Source organism: Mastigoproctus giganteus, chromosome 1 (assembly GCF_048544385.1).
Source record: "Mastigoproctus giganteus isolate SK-2022 chromosome 1, ASM4854438v1, whole genome shotgun sequence".
Lineage (NCBI taxonomy): Eukaryota > Metazoa > Arthropoda > Arachnida > Uropygi > Thelyphonidae > Mastigoproctus > Mastigoproctus giganteus.
In genome coordinates this window covers 246,459,456-246,475,940 of record NC_143575.1, presented here as the reverse complement: position 1 = coordinate 246,475,940, position 16,485 = coordinate 246,459,456, and the positions used below count along the sequence as shown (strand labels likewise).

The 16,485-nt window shown below is 37.8% G+C and overlaps 1 protein-coding gene across 1 annotated transcript in view; it reads left to right on the top strand.

Moving 5' to 3' along the window:
- The window catches only part of kl-2 (dynein heavy chain 2, axonemal kl-2), a 1,174,416-nt gene that overhangs the window by 361,032 nt on the left and 796,899 nt on the right, over nt 1-16,485 (top strand). Inside the window, exon 23 of the mRNA XM_090369487.1 lies at nt 2,385-2,747. Within this exon, the coding sequence (XP_090225613.1) occupies nt 2,385-2,747 (363 nt within the window). The remainder of the gene's footprint in view (nt 1-2,384; nt 2,748-16,485) is intronic.

Sequence of the window (16,485 nt, the reverse complement as noted above, 5' to 3'; positions counted from 1 at the left end):
GAACAACGTTCTTGGCTCCAGTTTGGGCTTGTGGCTTGTGCTGTTCTCACTGGACATGGCCTGAAGTCTCTGGCTCTCCGCAAACACAGCAATGTGTTTGCGGAGAGCCAGAGACTCCTCCACATGATGCTGGAGTGTCCACTATATGAGAACATTAGAGCAAGACTGGAGTGAGGGACACTCACTCTTACTGAATATAACTTAAAGGAATTATTTAGAGATCGTAACAGTTTTAGTTACTTTTTTGCAATTTGTTAAAGTTGCTTTTGAGTTGACCAGTTGGTCTTGTGTTTCTTAAAAAAATAACCAACTAGACTAGTAGAAGAAGAAATACAAATGAGAACCAAGTTGCATATGGGTGAGAACCCTGGTGGCAACTTGGGATGGAAGCTCACTCAAATGACAAATGCACCTGCCATAGCAGAAGCTGGTGTAGACTTAATGGCAGCAATAAGCTGTTCCCTGGAGATTGATACTGCAGACAGAGTGGGATTCCAGTTGTTGGTGTATGAAGATCAGGATATTCTGTGTTCGAGGCAAATCTAGATATGAAGCCAAGCCACTGGTCAGGTTCAAGATTTAGGGGAAAATCAGAAGGCCGCTTGGAATAGGGGCATTTTCCTCTACGAAGGGTTATATTCGTATAATGCTTAATTGCCTGAGATTTCTGTTTGTTAAATGTTGTGCTTGCTCTATAGTAAGCTGTCCTCTTTTGGACAATTTGCAACTACTTCCACATTTTGTGCAGATGCTGTTTTAACTTGAAGCTCATATTAAGATGAGGAATCCATTATGCTCTGGACCGAGGCATGATGGAAATTCTCTTTGATACTGCAAAGGTTGCAATCGTCTTAAGCCATCTAGTAAGCAAATTCAGTGCAATTTCGAGATCACAATTTTCTAAGACTGTCCATGGGATGACAGAAGCAGCCTCAACACATTTAGAAATACTCAAAAAACCAGGGACTGACTATTACTTTGGTATTAGCCAAATTCACAACATTGAGGTTTGGAGCAGGTATGTGTAAAAGAACGACAATTGGCTTGTGGTCCGAATGAAATAAGTCTCTGGCATGTAATCAGGTATGCAAGGAAAAGAAGCAAGGATGAGATCTAGTTTGTTGTTACCTCTGGTTGGGAGATTTGTAATCTTGTACAAGATAAATTTGATAGGAGCATTTGCTGAAGGTTAACTAGCTTGGGAGGAAGATTAAAGTCTCCACAGACAAAGTGCAGGTCTGAAGGATGAAGCTGGTTGATGATCCAGTTTGATATTTTATGGATGACTTATAAGGAGGTGCTGGGGGTATATATATATAACATTTACATCTATGAGGACTCTGTCTGAGAGTGGCTAGGTGGCGCAGTGATGGTTTTGTTAAATGCTTATGGAATCGTGCTCCTTTTTTTTTAATGTACAAGCATGGTTTAAAGAGTAGTTACGTTTATAAAATATATGACATGGATAGAGATAACTTCGGTGAGTCATAGGATAAAATTTTATTGCAGGTATTGAAGAGACACACAAGATATCGGTGTTTGGAAATTGTCTTCGAACTCTAAGAGGGACATATATAGATCATAGCCTCATAGGCTTACCATAGAGGATTTTCCCTTGTGAAAATTCCCATAGACTTTACATTGTCCCATTGAAATAACATTGTGCAAAATGGAGACTTGTTATCTTATTGCCTTGGAAATTTACAAGCTTTGGGGCAGCCCCCTTTAGGGAGAAGCCATTAAATATCTATTTGTCACTATATACTTGGAATATATCAGTCTTTATTAATTAGATTTCACATTTACATTTCGGAAAAGTCCCATAGGTTAACATGGGGCTAGTTTTGGGCTACTTTTAAAGAAACTTAAAGTCACTATAACTCTCTTAATTTTGGAGTTGAGCATCTTACTTTGGAGGAAAAGAATCTACTTGAAATTACTCATTTTGTAAATAATTTTGTAGTGCCCCCTGTCTGTTAGGGGCTGAGACCTGTAAACCAACCTTGATAAATTCAACTCTTATGCAGATTTCATCCCGGGTCGGGTAAAGTGTCTATATAGACATATATTGTTAAACTGTTGAAATTAATTGGTTGTTGTCTTCTGAATTACTTGTTTAATAAACATAATGTCAGAAGAAGACCGAGATATTACTTGGTCCCAGGAATTTGAAGCATATTCATCTTCTTCTGATGCATATTCATCTTCTTCTGATGCATATTCTTCTTCTGTTGATTTTGCAACAAAACAGGTGTCTCCTAACAAAAATTCTTTTCAGACACCAGTAAAGCATAAAGGTAAAAGGAAATCAAAGACCCCTAAAATGGTTACAAAAGGGGAAAAAGACAAAACTAAACTTAAACACAAAATTGGATAAAAATAAGACTTTGAATGATGAAGAAGATAAGAACAGCCAGTCTCTCGTTAAAGAAGTTCAAGCTAGTACAGCCAAGAACAGTGAGGGCTATGCAGTTCTTGATTCCCCAAGTGATACAGGCGATAAAATAGTTAATGTTTGTAGTAGGGAGGACCAAGAGATTTCTTTTATAGATGGTTTGAACCTCGGAGGATCATTACATGCCTCGGAGGTGTATGTGACATTGGCTAAGATAAGAAGGGCTTTAGGAGAAATAATGTCTAAAGATTCAAGTAAAATAACAGAACCAGCATCTAATAGAATTTATGGTCTCTGGGCTGATGTGGAGGCAGTGACCACAGCTTTGGTTGTGGACAATGAGTGCCTTAAGGTATGCGCTAGATATCTGGGGGAAAGTGCTTCTCAGATAAAAGAAATGTTAGATTGCCAGATTGAACTTCATAAGAAGTCTTATGCAGAGGTAGTGCGGCAGGATCTGAAGTTGTCAACCAGAATAAACCAAGATCCAAACAGAGGACTGACAGTGCAAGTCGGGATAGATCCTTATCAGTTCCTAGAGGTGTGGCTGATTCTCAGAATCTAATTATTTTTAGTCCTACTGAGGATTCTTCCTTGAGTTCGAGTTAGGATATAAAGCAGAAGGTGACACAAGTCATTAAGCATGACCACAAGGAGATGAAAGTAAAAAGTATCCATCTCCTTAGGAATAGGGGGATCCTTGTGGAGACCACAAATTCGGTAGATGCTAATAGGATCTATTCTGCTTCTGCTTTGAAAGAGAAAGGTTTTACAATGGAGAAACCTCGGTTATCTGATCCAACAGCGTTAATATATGGTGTCCCTTGTGAATATGCTAAGGAGGAAATACTTGATGATCTTTTCATTAAAAACTTAAAAGACTATGGCTTCTCACAGAATGAAGTTAAAGACAAGGTGACTTTCAGATTTAGTTCTGGATCGGGTGCAAAGGTGGTTAATTGGGTGGTTGGATTCAGTCCTTGCATGATGCGGTATATTTTAGATAGTGATAGAATCTATCTAGGATTTACATCACACAGATTCTGTAAGTTTACGATTGTAAGCAAGTGTTTCCGTTGTTTGGGGTATGGCCACTCTGCACAGTTTTGTTTGCATAAGGCAGTTTCTTGTGGATGCTGTGCAGAGAGGGTGGTCATGTCTTCGGAGATTGTCCCCATAAAGAATACTGTCCAAAATGTATCAACTGCAAGAGACGTGGTAGATATTACTATCATTCTGTAAGGGATGCCAAGTGTCCAGAATACTTAAAAGCAGTACAACCTATGGACAGCAGAACCAAACATGAGTGATAATGGTTCAAATTCAGCAACAGCGTTGGCCGATAAGAATCCAATTTTAGGTTATATTATATATGAGGGGATAAAAGTTCTTCAGATAAATGGTCAGCACTGCAGAGTGGCAATGGATGAGATTAGAATAACAGCATTTGAAAATAATTTTGATATTATTTGCATACAAGAACCCTTTCATTCTTTGCAGGTAGGGAGTGAGGCCCACAAAGTTATGGGTTTTCCCACCTCAGCAAGAATTATTCATTCACTTGACAAACCTCCAAAAAGTGCCATAGTTGTTATAAATAATGATCTTGTTGTTACAAACATTAGAGGTCTGTGCACGGACACTGTGACCTGTTTAATGATTTTTATACTTTTCATAAATTTTTACATTGCATCTGTTTACTGTCCACCTAGTGAAGACATACAATTGACTCTCCATCATTTGGACAATATATGTACTAATTTCGCTTCTAAAAATCTTATAATAACAGCGGATCTAAATGCCAAATCCAACTTCTGGCACAGTGGTTTTACCGACCCTAGAGGATTAGCTCTCAAAGATTTAATTTCATTCTACAATTTAAGTGTAAATTATCTGACAAGCCGTTCACATTCTCTACTGTGAATGGCGAATCAAACATAGATTCACCCTTACCACAATTAGAATAGATGAAATTCTGTCCGACTAGGATGTTATTCCAAACGTTGTGAATAGCGACCACCACGCTATTGTATTTGGTTTGAAGCCTCGACAGCAATATAATGAATCACAGCCACACGATCTTAAATGTTTCTCAATGAATACCATTAAATGGAACAAATTCAGAGATTACCTTCTCACTATTTTCTCTGCAGATGTTGTAGATAGTTTAAAAGCTATGACAGCAATTGAATTTACAAATTTCGTCTGGACCCACCTGTATTGGGCAATGGAGTACTCAGCCAAAAGAAAGCAGACAAGAAGAACTTTTGTTCCTTGGTGGTCTTCAGACTTAAGTAACCTGCGAAAGCAAGTTCAACAGGCTAGAAAAGAATTCCAGCGACATAGGCATCTTTCTGCCGAGGATGTTTGGACCTTCAGGGAAGCTTACAGTACTCTAAGGAAAAACTATAAAAAGCCAATTTCCAACTCAAAAGAAAGCTGTTGGAAAAATTTTGTAATGGATATGGGAAATAAAGAACCATGGGGCTTGCCTTACTGGATATCAAGGAACAAAATGGCTTGCGGAGATGTTTATAACGCAGTTAAAGTAGATGGTCAAGAGACTCAAGACTGGATGTCTACGATGGATTCCATAATTAACAACCTATTCCCCAAAGATATATTGGATCTAGATTCACCTGAACAAATGCAAATACGTCATGATAATGAAAAGTATGAAGGACTATCAGACATTGAACCCTTTTCACTCCTGGGTTTGGGCTCTGCCGTGGCAAAGCTCAGTGGTAAGAAATGCTCCAGTATTGACCTGATTGAGAACACAGTCATAGTTACATTTTTTGAATTTTTTCCACACATTCTTTTAAATTTGATAAATAAGTGTTTACTAGAAGGAATATTTCCTCGTCAATGGAAAATAGCTCTACTAAAGATACTGCACAAGCCTGAGAAATTAATATCAGATCCATGGGCCTACAGACCTATTTCGCTTTTAGCAAACCTGGGGAAATTGTTTGAGTGAATGTTAGCCCCAAGAATCCAAAAAATGCTAGAAGATCATCAGTTATGTTCAGAAGCACAATACGGCTTCAAGAAAGAATGGTCTACTGAAGATGCTATAAATCTTCTGACCAACTATGTGTCCAACTCACCTGCTAAATATGTACTCGCTGTGTTTGTGGACTTTCAGGGCGCATTTGACACTTTATGATGGGAAAGTGCCCTCAGGAGCTTGAGATCTTCAGTGTGATGCGTTTATCTACAGTGTTATGCGATCATACTTTAGCAACAGACATATTAAGGTGGTGGCAAAACATCTTATGTACTGGGCTCAAATTTCAAAGGATGCCCCCAAGGATCAGTGTTGGGACCTCTCCTCTGGAACAAAGTCATAGTTACATTTTTGACTTAAGAAATGTAGCGTATGCAGATTATTTGGTGATCGTTGCTGATGGAAACACAAGGAGAATAACTGAAGAGAAAATACAGCCTATCTTGGATGACAATGTCATGGGCTACAGTCAACAAACTGAAAATATCCCCCAGTAAAACCAGTTTTATGACTTTTAAGAACCATTTTAGCCAAAATAGACTGTCCAGACTGTCCAACTAAATAATACCCAAATTCCATATGTATCCCAAACTAAGTATTTAGGAATCACCTTAGATGATAAACTCAGTTTTCTGCCTCATGTGAGAAAACCTTGAACCTTTACTATAAAACCATATTTTTGCCTATTATATCATACGCAGCAAGTGTTTGTTACCAAAAAGTATCAAAGGTAAAAGTGAAACAAACTTATTTCCACACAAAGATTAGTTCTTTTGATGATCAATAATATTCCAAGGATTGTTTCAAACAACGCACTCCAAATACTTGGTGGTATGATTCCTGTAGATTTATATATTGCTTTTCGGGGTTTGATTTACTGCCTAAAAAAAGGACAATCTAAGACAATGCTTATAATTACGACTGACCCAGCCAGCGACTTTAAAAGGGAGAAGAAAAGGCTTTGGAAGGAATTTACTGTTGTCTGGCAAAAAAGATGGGATGAGAGCGAATTTGGGCTTGTAACAAGAAAGTATATTGCGCAAGTGGAATTCTCAACAACCCCTGGAGTTATTTCGTGGTTTAGACCTTCTATGACAACTTATCTGCTAACAGGGCATGGGTCCCTCCAGGCTAAGTTATTTGAGCTTGGCCTGGAGCCTGATCCGTACTGCACATGTGGGGAATATGAAACATGGATTCATGTACTTCTGAACTATCCATTGTACTCTCAACTTAGAATAGATTTAATGTCTGCGGTTCCAAACTTATTGGAGAACAATGTAAATATCTTAGTTGAAGACCATAATAACTTTACTGTTCTGCAAACCTTCTCAAGATCAGTTTTCATATTGAGGACTCAGCTAAGAACTTCAGCTTCTTCTGGGAATTGACTTCACAAATGACAAAAGACAAAAGGTTTAAGTCTAAATAGAAGATTTAAGTTAATTGTTATTGTGTTGACTTATATGGATTGCTATTGTGTTGATTTATGTTAATTAATGTTGCATGGATTTTGGCCAATTGTTATTGACAAGATTTATGTCAATTGTTATTGTAAAGATGTATGTTGTATATTGTTTTCTTGACTCTCAGTAATTCAGAGACTGAGCATATTTAAAAAAAAAGTATTGTATATATCTGTGTAATATAATAATTAGTGGGTGTAAGTGAGGATAATTTGTGGAAGTTCTCCACTAGTAATTCATTTGTTGACACCCACTGGTATTGCACTACATCTGGTGGGTGCGGGACTTGTGCATTCGTCACAAATACATAACGTAAACCCGGGCCTGGAGAAAAGCACCAGGCAACAGCTGTCTTATATTGGCGGTGGTAAAATACTTCGCACATGTTTTTAGGCTAGATTTGTTGAGGTTCTACGCCAAAACAGATGAACTAGGTGGAGATGGGCTTTTGCCTAGGAGCCACACTTGACTCTGGGATACATGTATGAAGGCACCAGGTTTATAATATAATGTCTTATATATGTGTAACAAGAATGTTAATGTATATAAAATTGTATATATATATATATATATACATATATATATATATATATATATATATATATGTATACATATATATATATATATACATATATATATGTATATATATATACATATATATATATATATATATACATATATATATGTATATATATATACATATATATATGTATATATATATACATATATATATATATATATATATACATATATATATGTATATATATATACATATATATATGTATATATATATACATATATATATGTATATATTTGTAAATATTTTATATATATATATATATATATATATATGTGTAATAATTGTGTGTGTACAAATAAATGAAAAAAATGGAATGGTAGCTGAGAGTAACAGCAAGAGCTTAGTAGTAGTAGTGGCATTTGTTGCAAGAAAGCAAGTGTATGAGCTTATGCAGCATCAGCCAAGAAAAAAAAAAAAAAAAATCACACCATTCCCTCCAAATGCCTTTCCAGTTCCTCCTTAAATTTATTTAACCTATCAACTTTCACGACAGATGGAAGTTTGTTCCAGCAATTACCCACCCGCTGGCTAAAGACAAATTTCCGCACATCTATTCTACATCTGTCTTTTCTTAATTTGAATTTATGTCCCCTTAGGTTCGTAATCTGAACAAGTGGAAGGATCCCATTAGAATTCAGCGTGCTCAACCCATTCAAGGCCTTATGCATCTCAATCAGATCACTGTGCAGGTGCCTAGTCTCCAGCCACTGCAATTTGCAGAACTTAAGCATCTCTTGGTAAGAGGATCTCTTCATTCCCCTCACCAATCTTGTTGCCCTTCTCCGTACACGCTCAAGCAAATCTACATCCTTCCTAAAATGAGGCCTCCAGACCTGTACACAGTACTCAAGGCGTGGCCTGACCATTGCCTTATACAAAGGGACAATCACCTCCTTTTCCCTGCTAGCAAAATTCTTATATATCATTGACAAAACCCCATGACCTGCCCTGGCAGCCCACCTGCATTGCTCAAAAAACTTCATATCTGACTGCACAATTACTCCCAGGTCTTTTTCATTTTCTACCACCTTAAGTGTAGTACCACACAGTTGGTACGTTTCTCTGGGGTTACTTCTACCCATAGGTGATACTTTGCATTTGACAAGGTTAAACTTCAGTTGCCACTTCTTAGCCCATCTGAACAAATTATCTAGATCCTGTTGCAGTAGCACACTGCCATTACTGTCATTAACAACCCTGCCAACCTTTGTATCGCCTGCAAACTTCGACACTAAGCCTACAAAACAGCAGAGGACCCAACACCGAATCCACTGATAACATTAGTCCACAAAGAGCAGCACCCATTATCACCCTCTGTCTTCTCCCACTCAACCATCCTTTTATCCATTGTAGCAAATTACCCCCAGGGGCTCACATCTGGTGAGTATGGGCTTGGCACACCCAGGGTTCTGAGCTGGATATCATCATTCTTCTCTTTCTTGGTGATTCCCTTCTACTTTTGTCTCTCTCTCTCTTAGGGTAACTCGGGAATTTTTTTTTGGCTGGTGCAGCATAAGCCTCAGGCTTCCTTGCACCATATAGCTAATAATAATAATAATAATAATAATAATAACTTACCATTAATACCATTCTGCTCCAATTTGTACAATAGTCTTCCATGTGCCACAGTGTCAAAAGCTTTCCTGAAATCCAAATATATGATATCAAAATTATTTTTTGCATCCAGTTCCTTTGCAACCACATCATAATATCCTATCAAATTTGTCAGACAAGACTTTCCCTTAACAAACCCATGCTGTGTCTGAATTATTGCTGCAGTCTTGTCTAGATTATCCTGCAATGCATCTTTAACCAATGACTCCATTATTTTACCCGGAGCAGAAGTTAAACTAACTGGTCTGTAATTACTCGTGTCACCCTTCGATCCCCCTTTGTGAATTGGGGATACATTTGCACATCTCCAGTCCATGGGTACCTCTCCTGAATCCAAGGATGCTCTCATAATTATGGCTATGGGTTTGCTTAATTGCTTTGCCACCTCCTTTAATATAACTGTATATATCCCATCCATCCCAGGTGCCTTTCTTATGTTTAACTTCAACAATTTCTCCTCCACTTTGCCCCCAGTTATTACAAAATCATTAAGCACCCTGCTACAATTTGATAACCTTCTGCCATTTTCAAACCTTAATAACTCCTCATGTGTGAATGTAGATGCAAAATACTCATTCAGTTTGTTTGCTGTCTGAGCAGGATCATCAACAGTTGAACCATCGATATTAAGTGGACCAATCAGATTCAACCCCTTTCTTTAGAATTTATATAAGTAAAGAAATCCTTGCTGTTTTTCTTAGCATCTTTTGCCAAAGATTTCTCGTAATCTGCCTTTGCCTGACTAACCTTCTTTGTGACCTGATTACAGACTAGCTTATATCTGCCATAGGCTTCTGAGTCACTTGATAATATATATGCATCCCATGCATTTTTCTTCTCTGTCACGAGTCTCATTAGTTCATTTGATAACCATTTAGTCCTAAACCTTGAACAATATTTCTTAATAGGTATGAAATTTTTAGTAGCATCCACGATTAATTCCTTGAATGCTTCCCACTTAGAATTTACTGTTCGTAACATCGTCAGTTGATCCCACTGTGCAGAATTTAAAAACTGTCTTAGACCACTGTACTCACCTTTACGGAAGCAAAATCCCTTTCCTTCACCCCTGATGGTAATTATATCTTTAAGTAAATCCCATATCAGTACACTGTTATCACTGCCACCTAGTGGTTCCTTTATCTGCAAATTCTTAATACACGAATGATCACTGCTGATAACCAGATCAAGAGTATTACCCTCTCTGGTTGCCTCTCGAACATGCTGCTACAGAAAACAATCATCCAATAAATCCGCAAAAGTCTTAGTAGTGTATGAGTGACCAACCTACAAGTTCCAGTCAATATCTGGGAAGTTAAAATCCCCCATTATAAGACATTCTGATTTACTAGCCCACTCTATTTCTCTGTACATGTTCATTGTACTCATTCGAGTCATTGGGCCTATAACACACTCCTACTCTTATTTTTGCTTTCACAATGCTTATGTCACCCTATCTGACTCGACAGTGCACTGTTCATCTATGTCAACTGGATGCACTTCTTTTGATTTTGTTTTTCTTAATTAGCAGTATAACACCTCCTCCTTCCTGTCCTGTCTATCCTTTCTGTACACATTGTACTCCCCAAATTCCAGTTATTCATTCCTTATATCTGTGTGACACCACGTCTCTGCTATCCCAAAAATATCCGCCTTTGATGTCTTGACCAACACTTCAAATTCTTCAAATTTATTTACTATACTTCTAGCATTGGTATACATGCAAGTATACATGTACCTATCCTTATTATTAGTTACCCTAACACATCCATATACCCACCTGTTTCATGATGACTGCCATCAGTCTCTGAAACCCCCAGCACCCCTCACTCCAGGTGGCTACTTATTCTAATAGAAGTTGTGCAAGAATCACCTTCCCCTCTGCCTGCGGCTACTTTTAACCTTTTAGTCTGTGAATCCCCCCAAGCTAGCAGTTTTACGACCCACCTAACACTGCCTCAATAGCATCAGCAAATATTCTTGCACCCTTTCTATTTAAGTGTATCCCATCCCTGTTGTACTAGTGTTTTTTGGCGAGAAACTTGATGAACAAGTGAGTCATGTGAGCTCTTAAAGAAAATTGCAACACAACCTCCTCTTTGCCCAACTCTAGAAATAAAAGCAGATTTATAGCCAGCTGGAGCACAGGATATAAAAAATTCTTTGCCTTTATCAAGCCACGTTTCATTGGCACAGAGGATGTCGATATCACTGGCGAGGAGAATTTGGGTAACGGTATCCAGTTTGTTGTGAAATCTTCTGACATTCTGGTATAAGACTGTATAATTCCTGGAGATCTTTTTAAGGCACCTACCTATAGTATTTTTATTGAAGGCAGGCTTTTGAGTTTGTTGAATCGTGACCCATGTTGGGATGAGCATTTTCAAACTGTTTATCACTGGTGATTGCAGTTTGATGATGCTGATGTGGGTCACCACTAGTATAATTGCGACTTATGCTGTGCACAATAAAAAAAAACCTGGAGTGTGGAGCATTCATACTTGTCTCCTTGAAGCATTGACTGCTATCAAGGAAGGTGGATTAGTTGAGATTGTTGAAGGAGTCTCATTTCCTCAGAAAAGGGTCTGATATATATTTCTTGGGGCTAGGAGGCAGGATCTACAACCTTTTGATAGACAGCAGGTGAACACATTATAAGGAAGGAGACATAGCATGTTTGCCGAATTTTAAGCTGTTTAACCTGAACTGAGAGGTTGTGTTCTTCAATAAACATTCTCGTAATAGATTCAGAAGATGTTCTAGGTCTAAATCTGGATGCAAAAATCATGGCTTTGTTGGGAACTACAGAGATATTATTATATTTCTCAGGCAGTGTCAGACAAGATTTGGAGGCTGTTACTTGGTGGAATAAGGAGGTCTGGTTAGGAGTAACAGTGTAATAGGGAGGGCGATCAGTATTGGTAGCTTGAAGGCATTCTGAGGAATCTGAGGCGGGGTTGACTGTGGGAATGAGGGAATTTTGTATATATCTAGATGAGACCTAGGTATTGCTAGAAGGGCTGTTGGTAAGCATACCAGCATGTGAGGTGGGCAGAACATGATGGGCATTAGTTAAATTACTGTTTCGTTCTTGGGTCTGTAGGGAGTCTTTGTTATTTCCTAGTCGGTTCTCTGGCCGGGATACTTCTGCAGCAGGGTGCCACTGTGGTTGATTAGCAGTGACTGGTCATGCACTCAGCAGAAAGACATACTTAGACCCTCAGCAGTTGGTGATGTCTGCAGATCTGCCTTGTAATTATCTTGAGTGGATCTGAGTGTGGAAGCCAGGCTTTATAAGGTTTTATTGGATGTGTAGTTTTTATCCATTTAGTTTGCATTTTTATAGTTTAACCTTTTATTTAATAAAGGGAATTTGTTAAAATAAAAAAAAATATATTATTGGTGGCTGAGATATCAGCTTGCCATTTTGGCTCGCCAAAGAACAGAGGTCCGAGAGCATATGAGTAATATGCCCTCAGTGAGTAGACATCCGTAAGATCCTCAATTTGGGACCTCAGTTGGTAAATTAGGAGGATCAAGAAATCTGTACTGTCTGGCTGTAGAGGAGTCATCGACACTAGTTTTGGCATTAATTCTTGGAGAATTGCTTTTCATCTTGGAAAGTATTTGTTTTGACTAGTGACTGGATTGAGTTGGAGAATATGTTGGTATTCGAGGAACAATTTTGATCATTAATTTCCGATGGAAAATTGGATTGATTAGTGCTGCATATACGTGGTTGGCAGTGCAATCAGGTGATGTTCCGTTGCCCACTGCTTCATCACATGCAATGGTCATGAGTGAAAATTAAGGCAAACCGGTATTTGACTGAGAATATTGACTTGGATCAGTGATTGTCTGGTTGATATGGGGATTGATAATGTTTTCCTTATAATTATTCCATGAAACAAACAGGGAAGTATTAGCAAATGATGCAAGCAAGCTAGCTTATACAGCAAGAAAAAAAAAAAAAAAAATTCCCACATCATTATCTCAATCCTATCCAGTAGTCTGTCTAGTTCTTCCTTGAATTTATTCAAACTACTCACTTCCACAACAACAGGTGGAAGTTTGTTCCAGTAATTGAATCAGCCACTGACTGGCTGAAAGCAAACTTCTGCACATCTGCCCTGCAACCATTCTTCTTCAGTTTGAATTTATGCCCCCTTATGTGCAGTCTGAACAAGAGAATGCCAGCTGCACTGAGCTTGCTTACTACGTTCAAAGCCTCCTTAAAAACGTTAGTTAGATCACTTTGCATGTGCCTAGTCTCCAGACACTAATTGCATGAACCAAAGCTTTTCTTAGTAAGAGCATCCTTTTGTTCCCCTCATGTCTTGTTGTCCTTTTCTGCACCCATTCCAACAGACCTGCATTCTTCCTAAAATGAGCCCTGCAGACCTGTATGGATTACTCAAGTGGCCTAACGATTGCCTTATACAATCCGATAATTAGCTCCTTATCCCTGCTGGCAAATGCATTAATGTTTGGCTTATTAATAAGATTAATAGGCGGATATTTTAAGAATTTATGTAAAGCAGTCTATTATTCAGTGTGATTAGTGTTGGTTTAATTCTTGCATTATGTGCCGGTGATGCATCATGTAGTTTTGTTTCACAGTAAAGAAATTTTCCAATGGGAAGAGTAGTGTGAAGAAAGTTTTGATTAATTTGACTTGAATAAGTTTTTTTCATAGTGGCATAACCAATATTGCTCTACTTGCTTCTCTGGTGTAATAAAAGCAAGATTTTACGTTAACCAATTTTATTATCTGGTATTCTATGAATCAGGTGTCATTAAGAATTGTATTAGTTGCATCCACCTAAATCTCAATGCCATATAGGAAGTGAGAAAAGATAAAGGACTTTACATATTTCATTATGTGCTTTTTAGATATAGATGAGATGTGTTTCAGTGCACACACATTGTATGTTGAATTGGTTTTCATCTGAATGTGTGCTTTAAATAAGTTTTTTTTGTCAGAATAGACTTCCAGGAACAAAAGCTTTTTAGATAGTCTGATTCTGAAGAGCTGGGAATAAAATAAATTGAACAACATCACATGTACTACAAGCACATACACTACCAGTCGAAACATTATGACCACCACGTGTTTTTGTAATGGTGAGAACAAGTAAATATGATACTGCAGGTTTGTGGCATGCAGTCTGCATGAAGTATGTGATTGACATGAGCAAGGGATGTGATCTGGCAGACTTCAAAAATGGGATGATTGGATACCAATTGAAGGGTAGCAGTATTAAGCATATTCTGAATCTTGTGGGCTCTTCACAGAGTGCTGTAGTTAAGATTCTCCAAGAGTGGATGGATAACGAATAGAGCAGCAGTCATGGGGCAAAAATGGTGGGTGCCTATTCCCATGAATGGTTGTGGCAAACATAGGCTGTCCACCTTGTGGGAACTGATCGATGAAAAATGGTGGAATGGCCAAACATGGACTTTAATCAGGGGTTTAACCAATGGTGTTTTCAAGACTATGATTCAACAGTCTGCTCCCTATGGAGTAGCACCCAATCAAGGTACCCATGCTTACAGAGACCCATCGCAATGATGCCTGAAATTTGCATCAGAACGGTATCATTGGATCACAGAAAACTGGGGAAAAAAAGTTGCCTTTTCCAGTGAATCACATTTTCTGCTATGCCGTATGCTGGATATGACAAACTGCAAAAAAGAATCACTCTGATGTCGTGGTCCAGCAGAAACAGGCAGATGATGGCAATGTTTTGGTATGGGAGATTCTCCATACCACTGGATTGTATTCTCAATGCTAAAAATTACCTATCCATTGTAGCTGATCACCCTTTCATGGTAACTCTCTTCTCAGATGAGAGGCATGTTACAGCAGGATGATGCACCCTGCCATGTTACTAGTATTGTTAGAGAGTGATTTGCTGAACACAAAACTGTTCAGCAAATCAATCTCACAAATTTGCTGGATATGAATCCCACAGAAAATCTCTGGGATTACGTAGGGTGACAGATCTGGCATTTGCATTCTCCATGAAGGAGTCCCACAGATCTATGGGGGACAGAATCTGGCAACATGGTACAACATACCTCCTGGCATGTTCATAGTGATTGTAGAGTCCATTCTTCACCATGTGGTGGCAGCACTGGCATCAAGAGGAGGACATATCTATTATCAGGTGAATGGTCAATGTTTTCTGAATGTTCTATAAATTTTATTTGGATCAGACTGTACAGTGTATGTTCTAACTGTACTCATAATTCTGTGGTGGGCGAAGGTAAAGAAAGCCTGCACGAGAACGACGAGAAACGTCGGGTAACTTATGCTTAAAATTAGTTTCCTGTTGCGGCACTGTAGCGCTGCTCACTCGGTAAACAGACGGTAGGTGTTATTGGTCTCTGAAGCAAAGTTGAGAACAATATATTGATTGACAGGTAGGCGTGGCAAATGATGTGCTGATTGGCGCGAACACAACACGATAACATCGGTTTAGTATCACTTTAGCGGCACTAATGGTAACTTGTCCTAATCGCACATGCCCTAACCTTTTTTCACCATTACAGTATTTCGTAATGGTGAAAAAAGGTCGGTTACCTTGACTTGAATCCCTCCCAAAGTGGAGGGGGTAACCTAACCTTTTTTCTGTAGAATCAGTCATATTTAGAAATACATTCATAAAAAAATAAATTTTTTTTATGACTGTATTTTTATTTTCTTGTTCAATAATATGTCCTAATGGTAAAAAAAGGTCAGTTACCTCCACTTGAATCCCATGGGAGCTTGAACCCTCCCAAAATGGAGGGGGTAACGTAACCTTTTTTTCTGTAGAATCATGGATGAACTAGCACATAAATTGTTTATTAATAAAATTAACTGACAAAATTAAATAACAAAATTAATTAACAAAAATAAATTAATAAAAAGTTTTGTTAATAAGCAAAACTTTTTATTAATTTATAACGTCAATCAGCACCTTAATAACTATTCAGTGTATATATATATCAAGAATCTTTCTTTCTTTTTCTATTATTTCCCAACGTAACGTTTAAGTTTAGATCGTGAAATTCAAGGAAATCTTTTCTTTTATTTCCTAACCTACCATTTAAGCTCAGGTTATGAAATACAAAGAAAAACAAAGAAACCTTTTCCTTTTTTCGTAACCAAACCTAAATCAATAATACAGTAAAGACACTCATCAACTCCAAAAATCTGCTTTTAATAATGAAAAAAAAAAAAAAAAAAAACACAGAATGAAGAACATAAAAATGAACAGAACGAAACTTTCTCAGAAAAAAATTCATGAGTACAAATCATAGAGTTGGACGTGAATAGCTATTCGCAATTTGAGTAACAATATTGTGAAAAGTATATTCATTGATGTGACTCATCAACATAGGTTTACAGCTGCCATTTACTCTTATAGTTACC